This window comes from Rhinolophus sinicus, chromosome 2 (genome assembly GCF_057876585.1).
Source record: "Rhinolophus sinicus isolate RSI-liver-muscle chromosome 2, RSI-T2T, whole genome shotgun sequence".
NCBI lineage: Eukaryota > Metazoa > Chordata > Mammalia > Chiroptera > Rhinolophidae > Rhinolophus > Rhinolophus sinicus.
This window is the reverse complement of record NC_142502.1, coordinates 94,099,679-94,118,458: the sequence shown is the minus strand read 5'-3', so window position 1 is coordinate 94,118,458 and position 18,780 is coordinate 94,099,679. Positions and strand designations below refer to the sequence as shown.

General features: G+C 34.9%; 1 protein-coding gene across 3 annotated transcripts in view; it reads right to left on the bottom strand.

Moving 5' to 3' along the window:
- SUPT3H (SPT3 homolog, SAGA and STAGA complex component) overlaps window positions 1–18,780 on the bottom strand; it is a 464,602-nt gene that overhangs the window by 92,429 nt on the left and 353,393 nt on the right. For all 3 annotated transcript variants that reach the window (XR_012496623.2, XM_074333030.2, XM_074333029.2), the window contains exons 8-11: window positions 17,551–17,663; window positions 16,552–16,659; window positions 12,812–12,979; window positions 4,257–4,367 (exon numbers count right to left, since the gene is read on the bottom strand). Coding sequence is in view for 2 of the 3 variants with exons in the window: in XM_074333030.2 (XP_074189131.1) it covers window positions 4,257–4,367; window positions 12,812–12,979; window positions 16,552–16,659; window positions 17,551–17,663 (500 nt within the window). In the remaining variant the exon portion in view is untranslated. The remainder of the gene's footprint in view (window positions 1–4,256; window positions 4,368–12,811; window positions 12,980–16,551; window positions 16,660–17,550; window positions 17,664–18,780) is intronic.

Below are 18,780 nucleotides of genomic sequence, written 5' to 3'. Positions count from 1 at the left end.
TTATGCAAAAAAGTAAAAATGAGTATTTATTCTCAGGAACAATAATCTTTAAGTTGTATTTAAATTTTAATGGTATAAACTATTAGTCTATAAAATAAATCACATTATTCAGGTTTTAGTTTCTTCTGGGATTACAAAGTGAGGCCTCTGTGTGTTGTGTGTGTGTTTGTAGGTCTGTGTTGTTGGCTGGTGGTTGGGGGACAGCTTCTACTTTAATCTGTATACTTACCTGATGTGCGTTAAGAAAATATATTACAGTTACTATGGCTACTAGTACTTCCACTATTATTAGCATAATTTATAAGAGCTTACCACATATCAAATTGACAGTACTCCTTCAATTCCATCATGACGAACATTCTATTATTATACTCATTTTACAGGTGATGAAACTAGCTACAGAGAGGTTATGAAACTTCCTTAAGGCTACTTAGCTAGTAGGTGGCAGAGCTGGGGTCTGAACCCTGGCCATCTGGCTCTAGGAGCAAGTCTTAATCGCCACACAGTACGGTCTCACATAATATCAACTACTATGAGTGAAAAGACAACATAAGATGACAAGCATCAAAATCACTTAGGGCATGCTAGGTTTCATAAGCACTCTAAAACAACGACTACAAATCACAGACATGAAGTGATTTTCAGAATTATTTAGGAAAAATCAATAAGCAAGAAGTAAAATTAGTCTGTTGAAATGTCCTTTAGCATGTGTATACAGAAGCTCAGGCCTATAGGGGTGTGGACAGCTGCAAAAGTGTGTTTTAGGTGAAAGATTTTGGAGCTGGGAGTTGGAAGGCCTGAATTTTTAGTCTTGGCTCCATCATTTCATCTAATTAATAGCTTAACCTCAGAAAAATTACTGAAGTCTTCTAGATATGATACGTTCTATGATCTTGTGCGTAGGATTGAAAATAAATGAAATCATAGAAAAGAAAGAAATCACCAATGAAAAGCAGTATGCCAAAGACATACAGGCACACCTTGGAGCTAATGCGGGGTCAGTTCCAGATCACTGCAATGAAGCAAGTATCACAATAAAGCCAGTTGTAATATTTTTGCTGGTGGAGGGTTTTGCCTCTAATTTGTAAAAAACACAAATCTGTGAAGTGCAATGAAGCGAAGCGCAGTAAAAGCAGGCATGCCTGTACTGTTATAATTGCTGAAGTGGGAATAGGCGGCTTACAAATGTCTCCACAACACTCACCTGAGTGGCAGGCAGCTGATGTTTATGCTATCTTCCCCTTTTCCTCTCTACTCCCGTGGCTACCGAGTGCAAAGCATAGTTTGTACTCTTTCCTCTCCTCCACCTAACATGGCTTTAATCATTCCGTTCTTCTATCATTTCAACTAACTCCCAAAAGAAAGAGAAGTCACAATTCTTTATATAATGAATTGTATTCCTGAAACTGACCGTGTTGTGATTTTGTATAAAATCATTTCAGAAGTCACATAGTAGAAAATAGAATGATGCCTCACTTAAAGCAGATTTTTATTGGTTTATTGATTTATGTTGGAATTAAGTTTCTGTGTAACCTACTGGTTGTTAATCTTCCAAATTAATTTCAAATTATTGGAAACTGGCTACGCATGAATCAAGTTACAGATACTCTAAATTAAATGTCGTATTTATATGTACAACAGACAAGCACTCTACATTCAGAATGACATGTTGCAAAGACAAGATCTCTATGTTTCATAAATATAAAGTAGTTGCTTATGGGCATTTTCGTTTACAAAGGAAATTTTACGTTGGAGGTAAGTTACCTTAGCCTTTCTGGATGAAAATTTAGGTTTCAATCTATGCCCACAAGCCTCCTTTCCTCCTAGGATCTGCGACTCAAAACTTAGGTAGCAAAGTGTCCCTAGTGCCACATAAAGTATCATCTCAGGCAATGGGCATCGGGGACCTGAACATCAGCATTCTCCCATGCCAGGAACACCTCCTTTTAGCAGTAGAAAGTTATGTGAGAGCAGGGCGGGGTGACCACAGGGTCAGCATACTCAGTCTGCAAATCCATCCCACTTTACAGAGAATTTTTAACAGGGAGATTTATATATTACATACATACACCATGAAATGGTGTCTCCCTGATCATATTACTCATGACATAAAATGGTATAGGCATATTCAGCCCTGTAGGCTGGGTGTATTCTTTTAGCTCTAGGTACTGGAACAGACCTTTCAAGGTAGGTCCTTTCTGAGGAGTGACAGAAACTGCGGGGCCCCTCTGTGATGGAGCTCTTTACCATTTGCTGTTGATTTGTCCATCTGCCCTCTCAGTGGCTAAGAGAACCTACTAGGTCATGGCTTATTTGTTCTGTTTTCCAGATCTATTTAAATTAAGCATTTTAAAATTGCATCAATAGTTCTGAAAAATATATTGGTTGTATACTATCAGATAAAAATTAGCTTAAACTATATCTTAATTTAGTTTCAAGAACATTTTTTGACCATATACTTAGATTATAAAAGCAATAATACATGAATAATAGATTACCGTGTTACACATGGGGAAATGATTACACACACACACACACACACATATACAAATACACATACACATATAAATGTCATTATCCAAGATGATTCTCAAATGATCTGCCCAGTTTTGTTTAAAATGAAAAACTTGAAGAATGAAGCAGCCACTACTGCCACCACTTCCTTTAGAGGAAATACCACAGACTTCATGATTAGGCGATTTTCCCCTTGTATTAGATACATTTTCCTTTATGTAATTTTATCCATTATTTTTAGTTACCATTTTAAGGTTATTTCTCAAAAATCCTGTTTCCCTCACTACCCTTTAATTACTTCTAGATTATTATCAAGACTGCCTCCTTTTCTCTCTCTTGACTCCACTGTCTCAACCTATTAGTCATTATTTGGCTGTTATCTATGGATTTGATAGTTTCAATCCTTTGTTATAAGTTGGTTTTTCAATTTCAGCTGTTATTTAAATTCTTCCAATCATCTCATATTGTTTCTAAATCTCATCTTCATTTTGGCTTATTGCTTAAAATAGTCTCACTTATTAGGTAGAAAAAATAAAACAAGAGGTATTTGATGTCATTCTTTCTTTTTAAGTGTAATAGTCTAAAAACACTCATGAAAAAGGATACATTGCTTTAGTCAGCAGTAATAAAATCATGTTCTCAAAATACGTAAGACAAATATTAAATATTAAACAAGTGAAAATAATCATCACCATTACAAAAAGCTTTTGGAGACCATATAAAAAGCTTCTGACACATTCTTACTGTCACTTTGAGAATCTGTATGATTAATGATAACTAATGAAAACAGAATAGAAAGAAAGCATTCCCTTTAACTAGGATAAAGAAAAAAAGGAGATGACCTAATTTAGAAGAAATCATAGCTTCTGTCAACAGATAACGGTAAAATCCACCCTTAGCAAAAACACATACTATGTTATACTTACATATGTATGTATAATGTTACACATATATTCTGCTTTAGTGTGTTGAAGTAGAGGTAAATATTTAAAAAGAAACAAATGGTAAATTCTACTGTTTGTCACTCATAAATCAAACCTCACTTTCTGAAAATCAAACCAATTCCTTATAAACAGAGAAGGACTTAGAGAAAGTTCTATTAGCATGAATATTTTTTTTATAAAAGGGCCACAAGATGAGCATTTAATTAGAACACACACACACACACACACACACACACTTTCTTTAGGCTGTTGAAATATAGTCTTTAATTCTCCATTAAAAACAACAACAACAACAAACCCTGATTATAAGCTTTAAAACCATTTGAAGATGTGAAAGACTGTCTACATTTCAGCCTACTTCAAAGCCAGTCAAGAAATCATTTCTTCTTCTTCCAACTCAAAGTATGTTTAGGAGCAGGACATCTGATAGAAGTGGTATTGCCAATCTAACCAATTTTAAAATATAAAGTGCTTCTAGCAATATTTGGATACACATAATTTGACAAAAAAAGTTTTATGAACCTAAGCTTTGAAAAATAGAAAATATAAGCGCCAACAAAAAAAGCACAATTTGTAATTGAAAGAAAATAATATTTTGTAGAAAAAAACTGTCCTTCCAAAAAGAGACAAAAATGACTAACTTTTATTTCCCAAGAGAATTATGCCACTTTTATACAACAAAATTACAGTCACCACAAATTGCTTTCAACAATTCCATTGCTTCTTCATTTGACCACTTGAAAATCAAAATTCTTTCAGATTATAAATATAACTTTTTATAACTCTGTTATTACGTACTGTGAACGGGGAAAGGGGGCCAATCTTGTGGCCGTAGCGTCGAATGGCCTCTCTGATGTGGCAGGGCTGGATGGCATTGCTGTGAGCCTCAACACCACAGGCCGCAGTGCTCTGCGACAGAAAAACACATAAATTGTTACTAAATCAAAAACACACAACAGAACTACAGTGTATAAAATATGAAAATAAACTTTTATAAAACGGACGGTTTTTTCCCTTAGGACGCACATCGCTGCTGCCATATACTACATCTGAAGAAAAATTCCATTAACAAATCAAAGATGACTTTTCCATGACCCTTTCCTAGCAGACCTACAAAATGCAATTTTTATGCTGACAGTATTTCACCTAGGCTGTACATCAAGGTACAAGAGAGAATACAGCCGCTTGCATGCAGATGAAAAGTGTCACGGGGCTTGCCGAAAGAACCACAGGAAGCTATTAAAAATTTTTTTTAAAACATTTATTATTATAAATGCTTTTTGGGAGCTTGTTGGGCATATTTCTGAAATAACTTGAGGGTCATCAATTTTAAAATAAAACATGTAAAATTGCGATATATTTATTTGTAATACTGGGGACTGTCATAGGAGATCATTTCAACTTGGTGCTAATTTTCTAGGTGTCCTCGGGGCGAAAACAAAAGAAAAACTTTCTATTTTAATCTGCCTCATCTGTAAAATGCAAGTTTTAAAATAAAAAAGACATGATAAAGAAAGAAAGATTATTTACAATGAGAGTATGGATCTCAACTCAAGAAATGTATGTGACATCATTTTTTAAAAAATTACAATGCACAATAGGGGCATTAGATCATGGTTCAGTTGCAGGCTCTAGCTTCCCAACTACCTTGGTCTGTATCATTACCAGCTCTGTCCAGTTATGTAATATCTCTGAACTTCAGTTTCCTCATCTGTAAATTTGGGATCATAATTATAATTGTTTCACATTGTGTTAGAGACCAGGCACCCGGTCATTAACATTAAAGAATTAAGAGAAAGAAATAGTAGCTTGGGTAACTACAAGTGCGGTCTAGAAGTCATTCATAGTCACATAATGAAGATTATTTGTTTTCCTGATAATTACTATAATTACCATAATTCTTTGTAAGGGTATAATTAATACAACCTCTATGGACAGCAATTTGGCAAAATCTTATCAAAATGTAAAAGCACAACAATTTTTGGCCCAGTAATTTCATATCTAAAAATTTATCCTACAGATATATTACACAGGTACAAAATAATATACATATAAGGCGATTCACTGCAGCACTATTTGGATTGATAAACTAAATCTTCATCAATGAGGTCCCACTGAAATAAATTATGATACATCCATTCAATGAAGCAGAAACCACAGCAACCACCGTAAAGAATGAGGCAGTTCCATACATACGCCTACTGAGCTCCATACATATCCTGTTTCTAAGATATACTGTGCGAAAAGATGCAAGATGTCCAACTGGGTGGCACTCGTTCAAGAACAAAAAAAGAGCTGAACATTATATAGTCATTTAAACAGAGGATCTTTCTGCAAGGGTCACCAAGTCAGTAACAATTGTTATCTCTTGGAGGATAAATGGGTGGCTGGAGGACAAGAGTTTGAAGAGACATTTTTCACTGTATATCTTTCTGTACTTTCAAAATACATTTTTCGTACCTTGTACATGCTTTTCCTATTACAAATGAGTAAAATAATTTAAAAAATCCTACAAAACGAGAGCATCTGCTAATTATCCATGCTGAACCTGAAATAAGATTTAAAATATAAAAGAAAACAGAGCTTGATTATTTTTATTATTTTAACAAGATTTGAAATAAGCCAAACAGGAATTTACTCTAGGGTACCGTTCTCAATTTCCTTCCAACAATGGCCTAAATAACATATCTGCTATGCCCACAATAACACGGATTAAGTTATTTTAACCCCTCACTTTGGCACTGATATGAAAATGCACAGGGTTTTTATTGAGTACTTTCTCGATTCTGATTCCAAATGCTTAGTTTCAGCTGGAATATATTAGAATAAATTTAATTATCAGGTATCTGATAAAGACACTTCTTGTGAGTCCATTTGGCTCCAAAATGCAAATATAACTAATACAGACTCATTAACCTGCTAGGTATAACAAAGATTTGTGAAGTAACTTGAGGCATTCTATCCATTTGTAGAAATGAAATGCAAATACTTAGCTATATTTGGAATCTACAATCAGTTTTCCAGTGAAGCTCAAGTGGAAATGAGAAGACAGACATCGAGAGGATAAATATTCTGCATGCGAAGTGGAGTTTGGGAAGTCCTTCCTGTGCCGCCCACTATGGCATCTCCTTTCTCCCTGCACAATGCATTTAGTTTTCATTTCTTTTTTCCATGGCCAGTGGTGATCTACTCTTCCTCTACTTTGGTGTAGAACATTTTGTTCAAAATCTCTCCGAACCTCTGGCATGGCCATCAAATAGGATTTGAGAAGACTGGAGTAGGAGGCGTAAATTAGAAACTACCTGTGTTTGCTATGCATATTTGTACAATATGAAGACAACTCAGTCAGCGTGGTTGAATCATGCTATCTGTGCCAAAAAAGGTGAAGTGAACTTATATAAAAATAAAAAGATTTAATTTTGTGAAAAATGTCATTAGATTTTCCATTTTGCCAATTTCAGGTTTAGCTGTTACTACAATTAAGCAACTGCGAACATTAGCGTGAAGTTACACTTGCACTTCTACACTTTCTTCACTTGCCCTTTGAGTTCTTTGGAAGGGAACCGTTAAATATAGTAGTATATTCTCAGTATTGTTTCCATCTCAACAAATATCTTCACATTTCTGTCAACATCCAGTCCCTCACCAACGTACTTATAATCTGTTCAAATCCAAAATTCATACCAAGTGTAGAATTTTTGATTTCGCAGTGACTTTAGAATGTTTGTAATATTCTTTAAAATTATTTTAGAAGAATTAGTATTAAATTTATATATTTTTTTAACCTACTATTAAAAATCATATATTTGCTGTAAACACATACGAAGAGTATTATATATCTATCTATCAATTCATCTTTCTCATTCTGATTATGCCCACATTTTAGGATATTCTTTACATTTTCAAAAATGAAACCCACATATTTGACAAAATACCTGTTGTCTCTAGAGTGTTTACCAAAATCTCTGTGGGGACTAAACTATTTCCTTAAGTACAAGCTGCTTGGTAAAGTTCTGCATATGTTGGGTCCTCTTCTTCTTAGCTGCATTCATTTTCCATTCTTGTATCCCTCCATCTTATCTTTACTTATGTCTCTCCATCCAGATTGATGCTGGATATTGGAAGCTGAAGTCCTACACATTTCCTGGATTTGATTCTGCTTATCCTTGCTGGCTTGCACTGAATAAAATCTCTTGCAGTTTGAACTCTACACTGTGATACCAGAAGCTATACTGAAACTTCTGTTGCCCCACGGACCTCTTACAAGTGTCTGTACCTGTCCTGACTCTTTTCTTTCCAATTTAAAAGCTGTTGGCAAGGTAAAAGTGTCTTATCCTTGCTCAGCCTTCCCCTTTCCAGGGTATTCCAGGGTAATCCCATGTTTAAGAAGGACCTGGAATCTCAGATAGTTGCCTCTTATTTTTTTCCACACCCATTATGGTGGACTAGCTCTTTTGTTACATTTGGAATACTAAGTCTTACAGAGGAGTAACACATATCTCAAAAGAGAAAAATGAAAGGTTAGTACTACTATTACTAATACTTTTGTCACTCACTGATCACAAAGGTTGATACATAATCTGACTGACCAGGCAAATGTCTTCTTTCTCTCCACTGTTGTATATATATAGCTCTCCCAGAGCTTTGTGCTTATAGAGGATTTTTTTTCAGATGAAGGTGGGCCATTTTTTGGCCAAAGGTTACAGTATATAATATAGTTAATTTTCTCATTTCAAAATTTAATTCAGATGTTAATTGTTAAAATTGTAGTTCTATATTAGGAAAAGCTTTTGTTTAATTAAAGAAATTAAAACTAGAAAAGGTATTTAAAAAGAAGACAAGAGAGAATCACTGAACTCAAGGATTCATACATTATTAAATCTGGAAGGAACACGAGATATCATCTATTCTAAATTTTCCCAAATTGGACCCTATTTTATGGATGACAGAGTGAAGATACGAGACATGCTCAAGATTATAATGATAGTATCAGAATATGGCATACATCAAATCTCTTGCCTTCTAGTACACAAAGCTGATATATAATAGAGGCTTTATTATTTCATGTTATCACCACAGCTGAAGCTTCCAGTGAGTAAAAATCAAAATATAGCAAAACTATATAAATGTAGAAAGATGTGGATGAGTAAATAGAGAAATAATGAGTATATGTGAAGAGGGACATATTAATTCTGATACCACTAATTTTGAATTTCGGAAAATTCAGACATAGACTGGACTAGTTACTTTATTCTGGAAATCTCTGCTGTAAAATAACTCTAATTTAATAGCTATAAACAAGGTTAGGAGACAAATGTTTAATATTTAAGAGAAAAAAATTCAAGAATTTCCAAACTTATAAAGAATTATTTTATGTATGCATAATTACCAGATTAATTACAGCTTCTTTTTACATACTTTGTAAAGCAAGTCCTTCGAAATTATTTTTGGTAACATTTTTGTTACCACAGTCTTAGTTACTGAATGAGTTGGAGAGTACGATACTGAAATTCTTTAAAACTGCTTTATAATACAGAAGTTCCTTATAGTTCAGATTTTCCCTTAATAAGCAAGCAGTGAGCTCCGTCATTTTGTAAGTGAAAGGGGAAACCATATATGAGGTTCATAATTTAAATTTGTTTACTATCAATTATGAAATTATCTCTTGGAGTGATTCCACTATTTGTAATGGCAAATGGTTTGTATTGTACCAACACAGTTGTAGATGAAAGTATAAACTTTAGATAAATTATTTTAAAAAAGTATCTGAAAACAACAGAGATTGATCAAAATTAGGTGGAAACTGGAAAGGGTATGTACAAGAAGAATGGAATGGCAGTGGGTTGAATTTCCTGTTTTTACTGATTTAGCCAGAGGGCAGGCTCCATTCAGTATAGGGGGGCACACAACTGTATAGAGGCTTGAAGACCTATAAAGTAAGGAAGGAAATACCAAAAGGACAGAATCAAAAATCAGTGTACAGATATTACCCAAATCTTTGACTAACCTCTAACCTATTCCTGTGTGGAACCAAATCCAAGAAACCCAGCTAAAGCTATATGAAGTAAAGAGAGATTTTAGCTGCTGTCACTGAAGAGGAATTTGAGTTTGAAGTTTAGAGTTGAGTTTACAAAAGTAAACTGACTGCCTAACACACATATACACACACCAACAACTCTCTTCATAGGAATATAACAGATTCTGAAATAGCTACAATGTATTTCCCGCAATGTCCAAGATATAATTCAAAATTACTAGACATGAGACATGACAACATAATAGTTGACTTATATTCACTGGAGACTAAAATAATTCAGATATTTAATTTATCATACAAAGCTTTTAAAGCAGCTATTATAACTATACTCAAGTACATAAAAGAAAATAAACTTGTAATAAATTACTAATAAAAAATAACAGTAGATAAACAGAAACTATAAAAAGAACTCAAACAGAAAATACAAAACTACAGAATAAAATATCAGAAATACAACATTACTGGATAGATGGGACAGTAGATTGGAGCTAACAAAAGAAAGAGTCTGGAACACAAAGAATGATCAAGAAAATTTATCTAACCTGAAGAACAGAAAGAAAAGATTGAAAAAGAAATTAAACAGAACCTTAGACACTTGTGGAACAGTATCAAAGTAACTAACAAATATTTACTTGTAGTCTCAGAAGTGGAGGGTAGACAGAGTGAGGCAGAAAAAATATCTGAAGAAATAACTGCTGAAAATTCCTACAAATTGGTTCAAGACATAAACCAATATTCAAGAAGCTCATCTTCAAGTGACCCTAAGCAGGATAAACACAAAGAAAAATGTGTATTTATATACCATGGTCAAACTGTTGAAAACCAAACTTAAAGATATAATCCTGAAAGCATTTTGAGTAAAATAACATGTTACATATACAGAAACAGTAATACAAAATCTACTGACATATAATTAAACACAATTAATGCCAGAAAATAGCGGAATTATATCATTAAAGCACTAAAAATAGAACTACCATTCCAGAATTCTATACCCAGTGAAAATATCTTCCAGGAATGAATGAGAAATAAAGATATTTCCAAAAATATGAAAACTAAGAGGAACCATCACCAGCCGACCTTTACTATAACAAATGCTAAACAAAATTTAGTAAAACAAACAAGGAAAATGATACCAGAAGAAAACTCTGATCAGCAACAAGAAATGAAGAACGGTGGAAATGGTAAAAGTTAAAGTCTATTTTTTCTCTTAGTTTCATTGAAATACATTTTATTATTTAAGGTGAAAAATAGTATTATGGTTTATAACATACGTAGGTGTAAGATGCTTGACAACCATAGAGTACAAAGAGCAAGAGTTAAGTAGATGGACCTATACAAATACAAGAGTCTTATATTTTATGTGAGTAAAGTAGTACAATAATAATTTCAAGTACACTAAAAATTTAAGGATGTATATTGTAATCTTTAGCATAATCACCAAAAAAAAAAAAGATACAAAGAGATATCATTAAGAAACCAGTAGATAAATTAAAATAGATTTCTTAACAAGTACACAATTAACTCAAAAGAAGATGGGGGAAAAAAAAGAGAAACAAAAATAGAACAAGCATAAAACAAATAGCAAAATAACTGACTTATATCCAACCATGTCAATAAACACATTAAATATCCATTATTTAATATCCATTATTTCCATTAAATTCATGAAAATATTATATTTAAAAGATACACACAGAAAGAAAGGAAAAGCAAGACCCACCTATAAAATTACAGATATATTGAAAGGAAATGGATAGGAAAACATATCATGTCAGTGGCACAAGAAAGTGGGAATGTCTATATTAATCAGATAAAATAGAGTTCAGTGAAAAAAAAAGAGATTTCTTAAATATAAATAAGAAGAGATATGCCATGTTCATCAATTATAAGACTTGGTATTGTTACGACATTCATTTCCCCCAAATTACGTAAGCATTCAACCTAATCCCTTTCAAAATCCTACTGGGCTTTTCTTTTTCCCTTTCTTCCTTTTTCTCTCTTTCCCTCCCTCCCACCTCGTTCCTTTCTTTTTGATAGAAACTAACAAGTTGATTCTAAATTTACATGGATATACAAAGGTCACAGCATTTCCACATTAAGCCTGAAAAATAAAGTTTGAGGACTTACACTACCTGACTTTAAGATCTATCAGGTTTGACAATTAAGTTCACGAACTTGTTGCAATGATGTTGCTCATCTTTTTTGGTATCAGAGGGATTATTCATTACGAATTTGTACCAACTGGATAAACAGTTAACTAAGTTTACTATTTGGAAGTGCTGAAAAGGCTGCGTGAAAAAGTTAGACAACCTGAACTTTTCACCAACAATTCATGGCTCTTGCATCACGACAATGCACCAGCTCACACGGCACTGCCTGTGAGGGAGTTTTTAGCCAGTAAACAAATAACTGTATTGGAACACCCTCCCTACTCACCTGATCTGGCCCCCAGTGACTTCTTTCTTTACCCAAAGAGAAAGGAAATATTGAAAGGAAGACATGATGACATTCAGGACATCAAGGGTAATATGATGACAGCTCTGATAGCCATTCCAGAAAAAGAGTTCCAAAATTGCTTTGAAGGGTGGACTAAGTGCTGGTGTCAGTGCATAGCTTCCCAAGGGGAGTACTTCCAAGGTGACCGTAGTGATATTCAGCAATGAGGTGTGTAGCACTTTTATAGGATGTGTTTGCGAACTTAATTGTCCTCCCTCATACTATAAAGCCACAGTAATCAAGAAAGATGATGCTGACAAATAAGTCAATGAAACAAAATGAAAAACAAGTTTACGTATTTGTCAAAATTCATCAAATGGTATAGTTAAGAATTGTGTATGAATTTTACCTTAAAAATAAGAACCATAAACAAATTATACATCACGAAGCTTTTAGGCGTGAACTTCACTGATGTCTGCAGCTTTGTTTGCAATGTGTCAAAAAAAATTGAACTGATAGACAAAGGGACAATATGATGCTCAGATGTAGTAAATATAAGTATATAGTTAACATAGTAAATATAGTAAAATGTTAACTGTGGAATCTAGATGGTAGATATATGGTGTTAATTCTGTGTTTTAACTTTTTTGTATGCTTGAAAACATTTTAAATAAAGTGTTTAAAAAATCAAAATCTTGCTTTATCCAGATGAATGCTGTTCAAGTTTGAGTACAAGTCATTAAGTATGGTTAAGTATAAATTGGCTACTTCTAAAATTTTGAATTATGAGAAAAAGAGCACATTTTCCTATCTCTGAAAAGAATTCAATTAAGACCTTCTCCACTCTGAAAATAAAATTAAAACAAAAATCACTGACCTTTTTTCTTTTCCTTTGCTTGGTTTTAGCTGAGTCTTGTCCAGCACTTCCATTCCCAAGGGATCCTGATGCAGTTTTCCCTGAGTGCTGGGATCCAGATGGTGGGGCTGTGGGTGTAGGAGGAGGTGTATTCTCGGGAGAGTCTGGGTAGGACTTCATGTAAGACCCCTGCTCAAAGAGATGTGGCTTTGAAATCAAGTGACCAGGACTTGTACTAACATTTAACTTTGTTTAACATCTTATGTATTGAATATTACTATTTGAAACTTTTAAATATAGAAACACAATTTATTATTATCCAGTCCACAGAGATGATGCCCCCATCTGACCCGAGGGTCTAATATGTTAGTTTTTAAACTGTTTAATCATTTAGATAAAATCAGGATTCTTCAGATACAGTTTCCAAGAGTTTTGTTAGCATTTTAAACTTACATGTTTACAAAGGAACCTCTAAGCTACCATCCCCAACCCTCACCCTTTGCCAAACTGGATGCCTTCCAGACATTATTTGTATCAAATGGTGACCAGCCTTTTCTGATAACTCACACTCAATGCCTTGGGTCACTGTAGATACATCTAGCTCCTCCCACATCTAGTTCCTGCTTTTCTTCATAAAATCCCTCATTTCTTCTGGTTTCTTTGGCTATGACTGTAAGTCTGTTTGTTCTCTCTTCCATGTGGAGGCAGTTCAAATATTTGAAGACTGTTATATTTCACAGCCTTTTCTAACTTCTACAGGTCAAACAACAGGTTCATTTAACCACTTATTATGAGACATGTTTTTAGGTTCCTTCAGCCCCTGAGCACGCTCCTTTAGACATCCTCCCCTTTGCCAACGTCCATCCCATAAGATCGTGCCTACACACTAAATAAAACAAAGCAAAGTTTCCTGATCATTAACATCGTAATATTGGCTCCTCACAAATTTACAGGCAAATGAAAGTCTGTCTTTTTCACATATGGTATCATTGATCTACCTCATCCTGTCGGCCACGCTACGCATACTAACTACTGGCCTACAATTCTCTACAATGAATTTTTTAAAAATGATGCTAGACTTCGTAAAATGTTTTGCTGAAATTCAGATATTGGTTTCAAGAGTATTTCTTTGATCTACTTGCCTAGAAACATTATCAAACAGGAAGGATAAAGCTAATCTGGCATGAGTTGTTCTTAGGAAAAATAAGATAGCTCCTCAAGATCATTGCTTCCTGTGCACAAACCATACATTTGAAAAAAAATTCAGAAAATTAACTTGAATGAATAATGAACTTGTTAATCTAAGATGAGAAACCCAAGGTTAACCAGTTCAGTTCCTTATATGGTTAGTACTCAAGAAATCATAATCATTAAAATAGAATGCATTTTGTATTAACTACGCCTTGAGTTTCCAATTCCAATCCACTGTACAGAGCACACCCACTTGGGTCTTCTTAAAACACCTTTTTTCAACGCATCACTCTTTGGCCAAGAAACTTTCAACTCTTCCTTAATAACTAAGCATCTCAGGACTTACTTTTCTAATTTAACTTTCTACTACCCACTCCTCAATGAATCCTTTGCTTGAATATTTTAATCAGAGTTTTTTTTTTTCCCCTGTAAAAGTATACTTAGGCTGCCTCTGAGGTCTAGCGTATTCTCCCCACTTTTATCGTCTCATCAAAGTCCTATCTTTCCTTCAACACCCAGCTTCTTCTTTGAAGTCTTCTTTGATTGTAATTAGGGAGTTGGTTTTTTTTTTACCTCTGCACTTTCTGTCTGCGCCACCCATTTGGAAATTAGTATACGCTATCTTGAACTGTTTGTTTGTTTGCTTGCTCATTTATTTCCTTGTTTGTTTTACAGAATGTTCTACCTCCCTGAATAGAGATCCTATCAGTTTCCAGAGTCCCCCTTTGTACTCAAATTGGTGAAGCCCTTCAAGCTGGCTCTCGAAGCTGGTTGTTGATTTGTAATGTTGATGAGTAAGGCTCCTACTTTAGAGTGGCCATTCTTTTTGTGTTATGAGAGGTCATAGGGGCAGGAAGACTGCCAGCCCCCCTGAATGCTCATTGTGACTACCAGTCACGTAGGAGGAGGGGTGTCTGGCAGGCCAGTGAAAAGTTTGAGGCTTATACTAACATATTTAGTCAGGATGCTTTCCGACACTCAAGCTCCCACCTCCCAGAGAGCCCAGGAAATCCAGCACACACAGGCCATTTTTCTTAACTGCTGGGTAGCTGGGAACAGCGGCTGTGGTTGCTGAGTAGTTGCCCAGGGCAGCTTGGCCACCCTGGAGAACCAAGAAAGTGGGGCGGGGTGGGGGTGGGGGGTGGGGGTAAAGAGTTTTCCTAGCCATGCAAGCAATCCCTTGAATGCTAAAGGAAAACTCGGCTTGTTATGTTCACTGTAAATTTCTTCAATTAGAAATGTTACAACAAATTTGTCTGATGTTAATGAAAAGCATACGTATACACATATTCATAAAATGAACATGTACCAAAGACATTCTAAAGGGTGTTCTTTCACATCATAATTTGGGTTTGTAACATAAAGAAAATAAATAGTGTTTAATCAACTGGGTAGGCTTTAGGGACTTTTAGACTATGCTGACTGATAATGATGTATGACCTTATCCAAGAAAAAAATGGATTTTTAATAGGCATAAACATTTTAATTCCTACTTGGATTCCAAGCCAATCTGATTCTTTAAGAGGCATAAAAAGATGTCAAACTTTTGGATTGTAATAACATGCTACATAGGCATATAGCTTTAGAGATTTACCAAGTATCCTAGAGCAGAGATACTTAAACTTGGGGTACATCGGATTCACAGATCCCTTGGAGTCACAGCTTGGTTTCAGAGGGTCTCTGAACACCCTGAAATTGTATGCAAAATTTGTGACTGTGTCTCTGGTGAAAGAGTTTATAGTTTTCATTAGATTCTCAAAAGGGCTTCTCCATTTTCAGGTTACACATTTCACCCAACTTGATCTAAAGCTCACTTCACATTTATGTACGTAGATGTTAACCTAACCTATGTGCTGCCTTCTCTACAGTTATTAGATTGAGTTCTAGGAAACTGTTTATGTTAGTAAAAAAGGTCAAATACTAGCAAATGCATTCAATAAGATATTACATTTCTGTTTTTTAGGCATATGCTACCTACAGAGCATAGTTTTTGTACTGAAATTATATAAAGCATTAAAGTTGGCAAGAAGACTTTCCAGTCCACATAGGTGGGTATCTCAGCAACAGAAACTGGCTCAGAAGAGACGTGATCTTCACATGACAGGACCAATAGAAAATAAAAGGATAAGTGGAGCTATGCTTCTTGACATCATGTTTAGAGATGGTTCAATAAGCAGGATGTAAAATTATCAATAAGGTCAGGAATTATTATTACATAAATAATAATAACCCTCTCATCTTTGAGGCACAAAGGAATAAATAAATTTTCTCAATGTTATTCAACTACTAACACCAGTTGTTCATCTCCCATGGAAATGACAAGTGCTCTGCCACGATCCCTCTTTCCCTGATGGGCTAGGAAAGCTTAATAAGACAAAGAAAAGGTGAAAGAAATCATTGTATTAAGTGGATCATTAGGGCCAGGCTCATAGTACATTGTCAATAAATATTTGTTTGAATGTTGAATGTATTAAGAGTATTTGAATAAAGGCCATACATTCCTACATAATCTTTTCCAAAGAAAAAAATCCACAGATGTGTCTTGTCAGACAGAGTTTTTTGGTACTTACCTCAGCAGAGTTGTGATACTGAATGAAGGTGGCTGAAATGGCATGGCTGAAGGGGTCCCCTGCCTTGGTTACCATGTCCTGCCTCACAAGAAGAGCCAGATCCACTAACTAGAAGATCAGAGAAATGAAAATAAAGTCACGTAGCTGGAAATAATCATCCACGTTTCTGAAGCGGCAAAATTAAAAGCAGTACATTCCAAACATTATTGATAATACTATCTGCCTAGAAATCTGTATCGTGGACACGAGCATATGCTTTCATTGACTGGTAAAGGGACCCACCAATGAAGGAGAGAAATGATATATTCTGACTTTCTAGGGAAGTGGCTCTCAAACTTTAACTCGTAATCACTAGAGAAACCTTTTAAAATACAGATTTCTGGGCTCCAAGCTCCAAGACTCTAATTTAGCAGGTCTGCTCTGGGGTGTAGTCTAGGACTTTACATTTTTTTGTTTTTTTTGCCTTTTTTTAAAATTTATTTTTTAAATTTATTGGGGTGACAGTTGTTAGTAAAATTACATAGATTTCAGGTGTACATTTTAAACGAGAACGAAGGAGATGCTGATGTTTCTGGTCTAAGGATCATCCTTTGAGAAACTCTTAGAGGGCACTGATTCTAGACTCAGATTTTTGCAAGCACTCAGTAGATTGTATTTATTATCTAGAAACGCTGTTTTTCAAAACTTAAAAATAATCCCTCAACGAGGTATGTGTACTTAGAATTCAATGTTGAGAAAAAGTATGCAGGATTTCATTTCTGGTTAGGATAAGGCTGCAAGAAACAGTCACTTTTACCCTAGCCCCCATGAGAACTGAAGATACTTTCAAAGAAACATCACTGAACTAAATTTCAGAAAATGATTAAGACTGTCATAGAAGAAAACTCATGGCTGTTCTCATCCCTGGCAGAGCAGCAGGGGGGAAAAGAATTGGTCACACACAGGGAAAAGGAGAAAGCTGCCATGTTATGGCTTCAAATGACTGATGAGAATTCTTACCTGTGCCACAGTTTCATATGCTAAATATGCTAATATTTCCATAGCGATAACATTGGGTTTTATCTCCATACTGCTGCAGTCCAACCAGTCTCGAAATTTGGAGGCTTTTTTGGCTAATCAGTTAAAAAAAAAAAAAAAAAAAAAAAAGTCTCTTGAAAATTGTCTGTGAAAGATAATACATACAAAACGCAGTTTTCTAAGTTTTATTAGTGTCTAGATATTCTAGCCTGAAGCTATCCCTTATGTGTTTGGGTCCTTTATTTTGTGTCTATGCTACATAACAAATCACTTACTGTTTAGCACTTCTTCCACTGTGTAGCATTTCTCCCACAGTGTCAGAAGAAGTTATGTTACCACTGGCCGTAGCTTACGTTATAACAATAGTCAGAAGAGTTACTTCCTTGATATAACTAATTTATTCTGGTGAGAAAAAAAATCCTGCAAGAAAGAACTTGTTATGAACAAAGAAACAGAGAGACTGTATTTTTAATACCTTTCAAAATGTGTCTCTTACTGGAATAGGTTCAAAGTCATGAATGTAGAATTCAATAGAATAAACTGATATCTGGCCTGATCTAAGCCTGTGGTTACATTTTCCTTATTGCAAAGATGTCCAAATTCTTCAACTTGACTCTGAAAACCCTCCAGACTGAGTCCAAACTACCTTTATATGATTCCCTGTTAAACTGTCACCTGGCCTCGAGTATAATCCCCTCTGTGTTCACCCTGTTCCTCTCCCTCCACGGAATGCCTTCCCATCACTCTTCATTCCTACGAATCCTGCCTATACAGGTCAAACATATACTACTCCACTGTGGTCATTAACTGAACTCTTATATCATCAGATATCCTTTCATGTCTGCTTATAATTTCTCAAGCCATATTATGAGTTCTCTGTGGGCAAACACCATGTGTCATGTCTCTCTGTACACCTAACAGTACCAAGCACACATGGAACCATCCATTAACTATCTCTAAACTGCCATAGTACTAAGCCGAGTCTAACTTGATATAGGGCCTTCATTAGATATTACTAATTTAACGAGTGACCTAGAGGGAAAAGATTGATAGTGAAGATTTTTATCACGTCTATAACATAATCATCTTAAAAAACCCCACTGATTATTGTTTTGATTAATCTGATCCCGCAGGTATATAAAACACTTAACGGTAACTCAAAGCATGATGTTTTGATCCTTTTGGATACAGTCTTCATGGATTCCACATACA